The sequence below is a fragment of the Lagopus muta genome, chromosome 1 (genome assembly GCF_023343835.1).
Source record: "Lagopus muta isolate bLagMut1 chromosome 1, bLagMut1 primary, whole genome shotgun sequence".
Lineage (NCBI taxonomy): Eukaryota > Metazoa > Chordata > Aves > Galliformes > Phasianidae > Lagopus > Lagopus muta.
Genome location: NC_064433.1, coordinates 65,430,503 through 65,444,788, shown reverse-complemented (window position 1 = coordinate 65,444,788; position 14,286 = coordinate 65,430,503). Strand labels below are relative to the sequence as shown.

At 39.9% G+C, this 14,286-nt stretch overlaps 1 protein-coding gene across 17 annotated transcripts in view; it reads right to left on the bottom strand.

The window, feature by feature from the left end:
- Positions 1-378: 378 nt before the first annotated feature.
- SOX5 (SRY-box transcription factor 5) overlaps positions 379-14,286 on the bottom strand; it is a 637,312-nt gene continuing 623,404 nt past the window's right edge. For all 17 annotated transcript variants that reach the window (XM_048933367.1, XM_048933363.1, XM_048933368.1 and 14 more), the window contains 2 exons: positions 9,372-9,588; positions 379-6,155 (listed from right to left, as the gene is read on the bottom strand). In XM_048933367.1, the coding sequence (XP_048789324.1) occupies positions 5,852-6,155; positions 9,372-9,588 (521 nt within the window). In that variant the 3' untranslated portion in view covers positions 379-5,851. The remainder of the gene's footprint in view (positions 6,156-9,371; positions 9,589-14,286) is intronic.

The following is a 14,286-nucleotide window of genomic DNA, read 5'->3' as shown; positions in this document are numbered from 1 at the left end:
CATGTGCTCAACCTCTGGATTCAAACCCCTCCACGTAGGAAGAGCTTTGACTCTGAACTGGAAATTGCTCAGTGAGTGGCACCTGTCATCATAGTTCTGTGCTGCACTGTTGAGGAATCAGCTTTTTCTTCTAGTTTAATATTGGTATTTTAAAGACAGGGTGACTTTTTTTTTTCCCGTGAAAGTTGAAAAGATTGAATTCTGGAATGGACAGGAAAAGTGAACCTGAACCTAAATCTTTTTTTTTTTTTTTTGCTCCTTGAGCCCAGCTATTTTGCTCTCCTGGCAACAAAATTAATAGCACAATCTTCACTACAATAAGTGGGAAACAGAACACAGTATAGGTAAAGAACACATTTGCTGTTTTATTGGTGCCTTGCAGGGCAATAATACTGAAAAAGGGGAATGCAAAAGAAACAAAACAACAACAACAACAAAAAAAAAAACCCAAAAAAACAAAAAACAAAAACAAAAACAAAAAGCCCAAAAACCCAGGATGGTGGCAACCCACATTGTATTTTTTTTTAAAGAGTACATCAACTCCTGTTTTTTTCATTTATTGTGGCATGAATGATAACATAAAACCAAAACATGAAAATATACAACTTATATTACACTATGTGTTATGAACAAAATATAAATCTATAACTCTATGTTATATTTACATAATTATTTCTTTTATTAAATTTCAAGTGAGATGGTAGGTTGCGCATACTTTGTTTTAAGCTCCAGGCATTTGATTGTCTCTATTTCTTTTCTATTTTCATTTCACTTGTAAAATCCAAAACATTAAGGGAGTAAGAGCTTTAGAGCCAACGGAGCTATATAAATACTGTTTCAGCAAACCAGTGACAAAAACACTGGGGAGTAGAGAAATCAGTCAGTAGAAAAAAATGAACTTGACATGTTCTTCTATCTGGGAAACTGACAAGTTAAGATAAAGTTGAAAAAATGTAAATATAAACCAAGCTAAACATCCAGCCCATGCCCTGTGAATTGAGGATACACTTGAATCCACATCCAGTGAATTACACACATTTCTTTGCAAAACTGAAGATATGATTCTATCAAGAAGTGGGCAGACAAAAATACTTCCTATCTGATAAATCATGCCCTTAAATGCACAGGATATTATGTAGTTGCCATTCATTCCAGCAGATGAATTCTTGCTAAGTAAGGTCTACGTTTCCACGGAGTATAATTATTTTTGATGTTACAAACGTGATGTCAGAGGCTTCTTCGGGGACAATAACAGCTCATCTCTTTGGATTAAAAAGAAAAAGCTCTGAAAATGTGCTGTAAAAAGGTTAAAGACAATTTACTTTCTAAAAAATGATTTAATTAAAGAGAGAGTCTACTGCAGTAACCAAATCTTTGAAATAATGTCTTCGAAGAAAGAATTTCTTCCATATGCATTTGTAATAAGAGGATTTGGTTACAAAACTAATTAAATGCTATAATAATAGCCAGTGTTCTTTTCTGGGGGCCTGATTAATACAGCGGAACGGTTAAATAAAGATGTTAAATGCACTTAAAAATCCTATTTTACTAATATAAGGCATGAATAAATTGAAAAAGGATATACTCTGTGTTATTTAATTGAGCTTAGAAGCAAGTGTCTCAGTTTTTCTCTTCTTTTTCCCCTTTTCTCCACTGCTGGTATTTTTCTGCTCTAAGCTACCGAGCACACTGACTCAAGAGGCTCCCCGATGTCAGACGAGAGCGAGGCTGCTACAACAGAATGGCCTCCACACGCGTGTCGGTTAATACAAGCCTAACCTCTTCGAACCTGGTTTGCCTACATGCTCTAGGGCACAGAACCCAGGAAAAAAAAAAAAAAAAAGAAACAAGACAAGAAGGTCTGTTTTTATGCGTTCTGCTATTATTTTGTTTGTTTGTTTGTTTTTTCTGATAAATGAAAGGGGGACAAACAGGGCCTCGTCTTCAAATCTGGTCTTCTACTTGAAGGATATATGGGCGCTCATACTTTGGCCCAACACAACCTTAGCACAGGCACAAGTGTTTTGCTGGTTTGGGACCCCAGAGCCTTTTTTGTTTGTTTGTTTTCTTTTTTTCATTTTATCATTGCTGCATCAGGCTCAGTATTGAAACGCAGGTGGCAGACAGGTCGCTCCAGCTACCTCTTCAACCAGCCTGACCAAACGCAGGCTCAAGCACAGTCCCTCAGACAGAAATATGCAGATGACAAAACCAGCATTGGCCCGAGCCTTAGCCCAGGCCTACACAGTGAGCAGCAAGCACAGAACTCATTCTGCTGCCCTGACACCAGCCTTGCTCCAGCACCGGACCGAGAAGGGGCTACCTCCAGAGCATCTCCAGAGCATCTCCTGCAGCACTGCCCATAGTCAGGGGCTGAAATTTGGCCTGGCTGAAGTGAAGGGACCTTTGTCCCATAGACTCCACCAAGGCTGGCTTTCTAACCCACACGTCCAAGGCTTGCTCCAGTCATGCTTGCTGCAGTGGCACCTACCTGGAGCTAAAACAAAGTATTCTGGTAGCCCAACGTTACACCATTAAACCAGAGAGTCTCTATAGCGTGGTAGAAATTAAGCATCCAGCAAATGTGAGGTGAACCCACAAGAGTCAGAAGTAATTTGTTCACAAAGACAGGGAACAAATTTAAAAGTTAAAAAAACAAAAAAAACAAAACAAACAAAAAAAAAAGGAGCAAATATCTGTTTTCACATTGTACATAATGATGATATAAAAACAATTGCCTATTTTTTTTTTTTTTTAACTTCTTATCTAAACAGAGTGCTTCAAAAAAATTGGCTCTAGATGACTGGTGTAATTAAATAACTAAAATGAGTGATGAGAGAGCAGAAGTTAATTAAGATTGAAAACAACACTCCCATTAATTCACTCCATCATAATAAACATCAGAAGTTGACATGGCTGGGGCCAAAATTAAAATAACAGAAAGAGGAATGGTGTGAGCAGAAGAAGAAGCTATTTGTTTTCATATGTATATATATATATTTATATATATATAAAAAGGCAAGGTGGGGAGGGGTATCCATTTTAAATAGCCTAACAGCTTCATTTGCTGCACTGCCAAATTAGAACAGAATAAAATAAAGTTAAAAAAGGAGGGGGGGAAATAAAATAAATTATACATAATTTACTAATCTGGGAACAGCTGACCATTATTATTATTATTATAATTACCATTACAACACTAGCAAGAAGAGGCAGTTTAACTGAAAAAAAAAACCAAAACAACCAACCAAAAAAAAAACAACCAACCAACCAACCAAAAAAAAAAAGCAGTCATAAAACACAAACAAAAGGAACCCTCTCTGACATGGAGGATATGATCAGCTACTCCTAGCATAACTTCAGAGCAAATCTTCTGAGAGAGAGAAAATAGAAAAGAATTTTTGTGAGGCAGAGGTGGACATCAAAAAGGGAAAACAAGGAGAAAAACAAAACAGATGTTGCTGGGTAGAAGTATCACACATCCAAACTGCTCGTTGGAGTACTCTCCTACTCTTCAATGACATTTGCTTGTTTGCTTTGTGCAAGGTCTGCACAGCTCAAGTTACACTTCAAGTGGTGATCCAGCAGAAAAGACCCCCACATCATCCTCCCCAGCCCCTCCTGCTGCCTGCCACTTCTGCCCTGCATATGGATTAAATGGCTGCTACCATGAGGTCGAAATTCATGTCGTGAAGGTAAATTTGTAAAATCAGCATTGCCAAGTACTGAACATGCTGGTTCTGGCAAACCCTCGGGCTGAGATCTGGCTGATACTAAGATTCACAGGGCTATTTCCACAAGGCTACGGGAATGCTGGCAACGAGCCTACAGTTTACCAGTGAGCAACAAGAAGGTGGTATTAGAAAACTGACCCAGAAGAAGACTCATTTTCTCTGTATGACCCTGGGACTTTGCAGATCTACTGGACAGCTGCTTATTAAAACCAAGAGGTAGCCTTTTTGGTTGGTTGATCGGTTTAGATCTAATGCTTCTATTTTGCTACATGAACATGGATGCTTTCTTTCTAGTGGAAGATGAAAGCGCAGAGATGAAAAGAGATTCTGTAACTCACTTGTATTTATGCTATTCTTCCAAAATAAAGCAGAATACTCAGTTACCTTGTTGAAATTACAACAGGCTAACATATGCTCAGCATTACATTTGTGTAAATCTTTGCCTGCTGTTTCCTCTTTGCCTCTGACTGCTGTTGTCCAAGGAAGGCAAAGCTGCACAACATACCTAGGGGCTCTAGGATGACGCTGGAATTGGGAGACAATTTTTCACCTGTGAGAGGCAGCATCTAGAGAAAATCAGCACCATAAGGGTTTGGGTTCTCTGTTCTCAACTTCGAAAACAAAAATCTCTCTGTAACTATTAGTCTCTCTTCCTACAAAAACATCCCACTGATAAAAATGGATTTCTGCAGGTACAAAGGAGGAAAAAAAAAAAAGCCAATTAAAGAAACACAACACAATCAATTGCCTTTTGAATCAGAGATCAGTACTCAGCAGCCCTGTAAGTACGAGTTCGTTAACACTGGACATCATGGTAGTCTAATTACACTCAGTGAGAAGTTAACATCTCCAGCTGCCCTGTCGTGTGTTGGACAAATCCTATTTTGAACAATCTTTTCTTTATGTCCTACATGCTGCCACTTGAAGTGTAAATGAAAAGCAAAAGCTCCTTGCAGACCAAGTCCTTTGGAGAGTGTGGGATTTCATTCTGGAACATGCTTTTTGCTCACAATAGTCCAATATTATTCTTATTAGTACCATAAACACGCACACATGAAAATCCAAGATCATAAAATATTTTTTCTCTAAATTTCTTATGCTCTCTCTCTCTTTCTCTCTTTTTTCACCTGAGAATGGCACCTACAGTTTCCTTTAAAAAGCAAAAGCAAAACCAAAAATATAAATCTAATCTCACCAGCTGCTGGTATATCAGGTTCTTTAAGGGATTGTCTAAGATACAACACTGTCCTAACTTGAGATAGAGCGGAAAGAGATAGGAAACCCAAAGAAAAACAGAAACAGAGACCAACCAAAAAAATAAGCAAATTGGACTAGTTCAGCGCTGTAGTACAAATTTGGCACTTGCTCAAAGACTCAGTATGATGTGCAACTGATGAAGAGAAGTTCTCTCTTGAAAGGAAATAATTGCTTGTTGGGGTTAACAGAAACAGGCTCCCCACTTCCTTCCTTGCCAGCCACGCGTACACACACACGCACACACGCTTCAGACCCAAACGTGCCAGGGAGGAGGAGAAGGAGGTGACAGAAGGGGAAAAAGGAATTTTATCTTTTTCTTCTTTCCTGTCAGGTGCATTACCAAAAAAAAAAAAGAAAAAAAAAAAAAGAAAAAAAAAAAAGAAAAGAAAAAAAAAAAAGAATTATTTCTCTTTAAACTGTAGCACAAAACAACAAAACACATTCACAAGCCACTTGTTGGCACTGTGTACCTGAGTGAGAATTTCTAGAACATTGTAGAACAAACAGCCATAAAGTTTATTTGAAAAAAAAATAATAATAATAAAAGGTCGACGGGTAAGACTTCAGTGCTTGGGTATAGCAGCTGAATTACTGGCATTATTTTACCCATAGCTTATATTATTCTGTTGTTGTTGTCGTTGTCTTTGTTTCCTTTCTTCTGAGCCTTTTTTCTTCTGATGCAGGCTGATGTCTATTAGTCAGCTGATGTCCCAACTAGTTAAGACTAACAGTTAAAGTAACAGTCAGTGTATGAGAAAGTTAATGTGCTTGGCCACTGGTAAGGATAAACCAGATGGGGCTTTATTTATTTTTTCTTTTCTCCTTGAAGTCCTGCAGGTCATGTGATATTTGGACCCTGATCAGTTGGCTTGCCCCGCAATGTGATTTTCACTGTCACTGCCATAGTCCACATCGGGGTCATCCTCTTCCTCATCATACTCATCATAGATTTCTCCATTGACGTCATCGGTCTGCATCTCTTCCTTGATATGGGGCTCCTCACCTTTGATGCCGTAAGTGCTCTGGATGACGGGCATCCCGGGCTCGGGGCTGCTGGACACACTTGAGTGCTCTGAGGGCAGGTGTGGGGAAGGCATTCCTGCCATGGCGATGGCTCCTGGGTAAACGACACCTGCGGTGGCAATGGGAATCTGTGCTTGTTGCCTGCAATGGAGAAGAAGGAAGAGGAAGTCTGAATACTGGAAGAAGCAGAGAGAGAGCATGTATGACAGCGCTTGGCAAACCCATTAGCATGTGCTCTTGGGCATACAGAGGGCATTCAACTTCACTGCTAAGGAAATTTAACTTTTGTGAACTTCTGCAGTTGCACCTGAACCACACAGCTTCAGCATGCCTGCCTGTGATGCAAATTTCTTTATTGAGCTGCCAGAAAGAAGCAAGCACCCTTTTAATCGTGGACTACCTCAAAAACCACGTATTTTAAAAATCTTCTGAATCCCAAGCGGCTGACAGGACTGGAAATAAAAATTTGCTAACAGGAGAAATGAAGCTAAAGCTGGGTAGCCTGCAAAGCAAAGGGAACTAACACTGGAAGAGGAGAAAGCAAAGGCCTCTCGGTGAGAGTACTCTATGCTAACACATGGACCTGGCCCTTATTAAGGAGAAGGGCAGTGGGCATTCCAGGGCCAACATGGGCTTACAGGATGATCGCTAACGGCCTCCCTTTGAAAGGTGACAGTTTCCAAAGTGAGTGACACTGGTGAAAAACAGAAACTTTGAAGCAGGGTGGATAAAACTGGGAAAAGCCAGACTTGAAGTGGAAGCATGCATTATTTAAAAATAAATAAAAAGCAAGAGAGCAACATGAGCATTTGAGCAAATCCTCTATAAGATGCCTTTATATAGCATCTAAGCCTTGGAAACCTGTCTGCAGCAATGAAAGACGAATTATTCCAGGCCACAGAAATTCCCTTTGCAGCAAGAACACTAGCTGTGTTATACCAGTGTTTGTTTCCCTGAGAAGCTTCAGGGTCCCAACAAGCCTAGAGGTTTAAAATTCATGCTCCTTTTGTTTCCTTGCTGCATGAAGTAATTCCATTGCAGTAATACTCTTCAGTACATGCTGCACATTGTAATGTCATCAGCGGTGTGTCCATCTGTACTGAAAAGCCTTGCCACAGGAGACAGGGCAGAGTCTCTTGAGATGAACATTCGTAATTAAGAATGAAACCTTTCCCTGTTCCCCTGCCTGGCTGTGCCCTGGCTGTACAGTAAGCCCTGCACAGTACAGTGATCCTGAAAGACTCTCCTCAGCCAAAGAGCTTTACATTTGTTTGGAATTGCTAGCTGTGTTTTCAGTTACTTCCTGCCTGCCATTCAAACAAGGCCACTGTCAGTACAATTGTTATTTCCCTGTTGCTGAAACAAGTTTGTCTCAGCTGAAGACACAGCTCTTAAAGAAGGTAGCGGATCTAATTTGCATTTTATTCCTAATTCAATAGGAAGGCTTTGTTTTCTGGAGTCAGCATTTCTCTAACAAGATTCAGCACACTTAAATTGCTTTTAATATTTAACAATAGGAATACTTCGCACGTAAATGACGCTTTTCAGAGTGCTTTCCAAATATTAAATAATTTAAGAATAGCATTTTTCCACTTCTATAGGATGTCCACTCTGGAGGATGAGGTGAGTTTACCACACCACCATTAAAGATGAGGTCATTAAGACATGAAAGCATTAAGTACTGGAGTTGCAAAAAATGCTCAGTCCTTCCCATTGTGCTGTTTTCAGGCAGGTTTTCAGGATGCCCCAGCAGCTTGCACAGTGAGAGCTCTTAAAAAAACCCCATCACTTATTTTTGGGCGCAATTAGGAGTTGTATTTGTGTTCAGCCCCAAATGACCTGCCCAGGGCGATGCAGCAGATTAGGAACCAAAACCAGGAATTCAGCTGCAGTGCTGGGACTCCCAGCATAGAACACTGACCCCACTGCGGTCACTGGCCGCTTCGTCAGTAGCTCCTACAGAGATTTCACCCCAGATTCTGTGCTCTAATTGCCTCACTACAAATTATCTACAGAAATGTCTTGATTTCAATGTCAGCCTTGTTTGGAAAGCTAAATAATATGCAGAGCGTTACAAGGTTAATTTTTTTCCCATGATGAAGCATGCATGTTAACCAGATAAGCAGTGTTTTGGGGGCTCTGCTGCACCTATTCTTTTTCCAGAAAGCACCCCTCCTCTTTTTTTAATCTCTTGATGCCAAATGTTGGCTGACTTCCCTGTGTTTGTTTCAGTGCTTACCATTGGGATCACTGGACCTGCCAGCACCACAGGGTTAAGCAGCTCAAATTTCTCTGCTGAGCGGCTTATTATAACAATGCACACTGTAGCTGTTTAAAACACAGTCTGATGACACTTAACAGTTGCTGGACAGATATTCTCTCCTTTATTGCTACTTCTAGTCATTAACTAGGGAGATGTGCAACTCAGTTCAGTTAATATGTTTCCAAATTCAGCCTGAGATGAAACAGAACATAAATTCCATTATTTGTGAGGCTTGTTTTGGTTTTGCTACTTTTCCTTTTTTTTTTTTTTTTTTTTAAATTATTATTTTTTTACCAATTACTGGAGTGAAATATTACAGAACATTTCTGATTCTTTTAATCTGCTTTAACCAAAACTAAGGAGCATTTGCAGAAGGAAAAGACATGAGTTTTCCAGATAGATTTCAGCCTGATCACACAGAGCCGATCAAACTGATCTATTAAGTGTTTATCAAAACCAATCTTCTTGAAATTTATACTCAGCATAAAGCATTTAGCTTATTGAATTGGAAGACATCTACTTCCTACTCTGATACATGCCATCGTGATGGACAATGGATGCAACTTCGTGCCTGATACGAATTAAATGAGCCAAGTCTGTATTCCAGCTGAAGTTCAATATGTACAGCAGTCCTTTTACAGACCACTTGCTACAGATCATACTGACTGCAAACTAGTATTTTTGGCTTTTGGATCAACAGGCACTACCACTGATTTATACAGATACAACCTCTGAGGCCCCATAATAATGTAATATTTACAAGATTTTATTAGAAAACTTACATTTCATTGGAAACTCTTAAGCTTTTTTTTTCTTTCTTTCTTTTTCTTTTGCATGATCGGAGTGGAAATGAGACAGTTGGCTGAAGCTGTGAGATGAACATATAGCAGAGCCAACAAAAAATCCCTAGCTGCCTAACTTCCTCCTGGAATGCACTGTTTGAAAGTATAAGCTTCACATTCCGTTAGCAATATATAATGTTCTTGCCAATAAAATATATCATTTACCACAGTGAATTAAGAATTCTCTCTGAAAATGTGTTTGTTTTTTTTTTTTTTTAATGAAATGAATGGTAGTTTTTAAAGGTCCCATACCCAACATTAAAATACTGCCTCATCTCCTGACGTCTGTTGCGCATGATAGCCTTGTACTCGCCAATGCGTAGTTTTTTGCCATCTACAAGGCAGGTACGCTTCGGCCTTGGCTTGTATTTGTAGTCTGGGTATTTCTCCAGGTGCTGTTTGCTGAGTCGGGCCTGTTCCTCGTAGTATGGCTGCTTCTCTAGGTTTGTCATAGCTTTCCAGCGAGATCCTGTCACAAAAAAAAAAACAAGAAATGAGGTTCTGCTCACTCACAAGCACTGAAAGGCAGAGAAGCAAGTAGGTCACTTGGAACAAGATACCGACGGTCATATCGCTTTGGGCTGGGAATCTGTCAGAGCTTCCAGACAAGGGTCAGGTCTTGTTTGCATTTCACTTGTAAACCTCTTGAGTATGGCCATGAGGCAGAGAGAGATGATACTGGAAGCTTTCACTGTTTTATGGAAACTTTTCTCTATTATTATGGGGTTTTTTTCAGGTAATCAATAAAAGCATCAGATAATGAGCAATCCATGACACTAGAAAACTGAGGAGCACTGTATGTTAGTGAACTGTGAGAAACCCCTTAGGTATGTCAAGTCTGCTCTGCTAAGAGCTTCTTTTGGCGACAGCTTTCCCCTCCTCTAACAGGGGAGGCAGCATTCCCAGATGCTGTGATTTGACTGCCATGCTGCACTATGGCTGGATCTACTCTGGATACTTGCATGTCTAACAGCTCAGTCTTTCATAACAAATAACATCTTTCTAGCTACTACGTTTGTGAAAAGCAGAATCTGAATTGATCATAAATAGTATGCTGCTGGGCACAAGAACCTGCAAAGACCCTGAAGCAATGCCTTTAACAGCTATAAGCTATCCCATATGTCTCAGCAGGGTGTTAACTCCAAGAGCAAGTCCCGGTGAGCACTGCCAGCTCCAACTTAACAAAGAATTTAGTATGTGTCATGAAGGGAAGAGCACTGGGATACTGGAACACCTCTCCACAGAGCTGCACTACGGCTTGATTGCTGGCAGCCCAGTTTCTGACATTCTGCCTATGCTAATGTGGATATTTGAGCTACGGAAATAATGAAGACTGAATAATTTTTTTCGAATACCTCCTGAAAATTACAAACTAATATTGCTTAAAAGACATAGTATGGGAACAGAAAGTAAAATTTCTTGAGTTAGCTATCCTATTTTATTTTTCCATGGACTACAGAAGTGCTTCAGGGTAAGATACATTTCAAAGAACAGGAACGGTCCAAGCTGTGAAACATGTGGCATAGAAGGAAAATTTTACTGGAAAATAGACCACTTTCCTGTTGGGGGGAAAAAAAAAGTTTGAATAGTTTCTTGATTTAATGGGTCTACAATGTCATATGTCATATTGACTTCCTCTTGTTCTTCATTTCTCATGGTTATTCATACTGCACTTAGCTCATGCTCTTAGTCAGGTCTGTCTTAGCTCACTGTGCCCCCAAGACTCTCAATATAGAGAGCACAGCTATCCCTTCCAATGGAAGAAGACAGTTTGGTTCCCTCTGGAAAGCCCCCTTCAGACCACCGACACACCATTTTCCCCATCAATCTTTGAATCTTTATTTCAAGCTGCCGTTTGAGCTTAAGTATTTCAAGCTGCCTTGAGTAAAAGGCCGGTAGGCTGGCAGTGACCCAGGCTGGCATCACACCTGGTGACAAGCAGTGGGAAATCATGGCGTCTTTGTTTGGAGGAGGAGGAGCAGTGGATAGTCCTTTCTTAGCAAACATTCCAGTGGAGTAAAAAATGTCAGGTTTTTTACATATAAGACACAGAGATTCCCCAGCTAGTTCTGGAATGAGAGACAGTTCACTGTTTAAAAACTGTTAATAGCTTATGACCTTTAAGATCCCTTCCAAACCAAACCATTCTGTGTTTCTGTGGTTCCATCTGAATATGTGAGTAGATGGTTTCTAGGATTTGATCTGAAACTGCTACATGGCACTTGTATGCCACACAAATCCAGAAGCTCAGTATGAACATCCCTGACACGGCACTGTGTTACATGGGGCAGCCAAACTGCCTACAGAATCGTGGTCAGCAGCTTTGTCTCCTGCAGAGAAATTATCCCATGTTTTTTCTGGCAGAGGAAGTAACTAGAAAAAGTGACACCAACTTTCCACTCATAGTGCCTCTTAGATTTTGGACTAAATGACACAGTGGTAAACATGTGGAGACTGCCAAAACACTGAAATGCTGGTTTAGCGCACGAGATGGAAGTATAGATAGGATTGAATGATGTCAAAAATTAAGGGCAAAGCTTACATAGCTTTTATAGGAAGAGGTCTACTTTGAAATTCTGCCTCTTGGACATCTGCAAACTGGCTTCTTAGCATATGAAGAAAATAATGAATTTTAGTAACGCCCTCTAACCATGAACATGCCGCAGCCCTGGTGCCTTAGAAAACTCCAGCCCCAGTTCCTGTCAATGAAACAGTTTTTATTTATGAATAACAAAGCTAAAAACCTCACAGATCTTAAACAAATCTTGACATTCGCTTTACGTACTGTGAGGGGACCTGCAGCTCAGGGGCTGCTTAATAGTCAGGTGTATTTTGAGACTGACGTAGAGAAAGATAGAAATTAAAATCAGTAGTTGCAAAATTGTCGTGATTTCTTTTTCTGCACAGGCATAATTCTTTTTTCACTGTGCTATCTCGCTGCAATCCTAAACTCAGACCTGAGCAGACAGATTCCTACCCCTCACGTGAAAAGTTCTGTAAATACTGGGTGCAGTTAGGCAAACACATAAGTCTTTGCAGGATCGGGGCCATAAAAATTGAAATTTTGATGCATAATATTTGTACATGCAGTTACACATACAATATTTATACATAAATGTCACTCATTATGTTTTTCCTTCCTAAGCTGTAAACTCAATACAACAAAAATCCTGGCAGTCTCACCTCTCTTCCTAGCAAATTTTTAATAGCTGCTTTCTGCAGGGATATCTCCTCTTACTCTGATTTTATTGTTTTTACAGAATACATTTAATATCATTTACTAGTGTGTTTTGAAGTATCATAAATAATTAAGCAAACAGCGATGTCAAAATAAATGTGATAATGGGCATATTTTCTGATGATAAACTCCAGGTTTTTACATTCGAGCATTTTCACTTGTTTCCTTGCTAATATGCAACATCCAAGCAGCTCTCTAACTGGTCTTAATGAAACTTTTGAAATTCTGAACAATCTATTACTCTGAGCCTTGCACTTGTAGGATAAGGTATGAATCAGGATCATCAATCAGCACGCTAAACTGGTTGATAGTACCTTGTGTTTGAACAAAATATATCTGTAATACATTTATCTGCAGTTTTTTATATGTCAATAAACACACACATGCAGGCGCAGGAACCTATGCCAAGTGCCAGCCCAAGCCCAGATAAGGTGTAATTGAAGAATCTTGAAAAAATGTTTCTTTTTAAGGGAAGATTTACACTCGTTGGTGAGCTTTCTGCTCACCATCTGTGTTGGAAAGCTCCGAGTGGGTCAAGTATGCAAGGCTTTTCTCTGTGAGTATGAAAACAAGAGCCCGTCCCCTCCCTACACACATACATAACGACGGGTAGGATTCTCACACTGCACTCCCCGATCTGGTGCCTGAAGTGTTTAGAAAATAAACGATAAAATCACTAGACTTTGCAGCACCAGCACAAGCTAGGGCAGTTCAGAGCTGTGCCCACGTGAGGCATTTCTGGTGACAGTGAGGACAGTCAGCCAGCTGAACAGGGATCGGCAGTAGAGACAGACAGACACCCATCTCTGCACACGTGCCTGTATTTCAGTGGGGCTCATAGCTCTGCTGACTGCCAATTTCAAGCCAAATTTCTCCACTGAGAATTTTCAGCTGCTTGTAACACTGCCTAACTTTTAGTCTATGGGACTGACATCTTTCAATCTGGGTATCTGCAGCAGGCTGATTTTACATTTAAAAAATACAGGTGTACACACAAGCACGTATACAATGCATACGTATGCATTATAGGTATGCATATATGTCTGCATTCACACACGTGAACATCCATGAAAAGATTTCTGAAGGTAATAATTTCCTTCAAATCTCCTTACATAAATTTTTCAGTGAAATTAATTAAAATATTTACAGAAATATCTAAACAATGCATTATTAAATTGATAGGGTCCAGCAGACCGTTTTAGCACTTCTTTTAAACAATTTACTAAAAAAAAATCATTATCCACAAGTTTAAGTTGCAATGAACAGATGGATGACAAACGTATGCACAGATGAATTTAGTGACAAATCCATGTATCTAATTTTTATGCTCAAAACATAATACCACAGTGTCAAACATAATCCCCAGAGAATGCAAGTGCTGGGAAGGGCTTCTCCTCTCATTTTACTATAAAAATGACCCTGGATGGGTGACAACCCGTCTAAGCCATTCGTGGTGACAGCAAGCTCTCTGACCTCAACGGCAACAGCACTGCTTAAAAAATGGCAAGGAAAAATGGCAGAGTTCTAATAAAGAGCCCCTAGTACTTGTCTGAACTGTAAGTTTCTGTCTGCTCACCCTACGCTAGTTAACAGAGAGCTCCCTGCTGACTTCAAAAGACTGGCCTTTTGCAATTGAGGGAAGACCTTTGCAACATTCCTGCCAGGGAAGAAGGCATTGGGCATCCCTCTTTATTGCAGAGGAGGAATAAAAAAAAAAAAATCAAACAATGATGCTGGAAGGAAATAGAAACATCATTTCTTCCTACTTTAAACCTTGCTTTTCCCCATATCTGACAGCGAAACAGTAAAGAGTTTGGAGTCAGCTATACTGTCTGTCACCTCAACAGGATCTGTAATGAATTTGCACATTTTACTCCAACTACTGTATATCTAATCAGAAAAAGATGTCCCCATATCTCCCTGATCTAG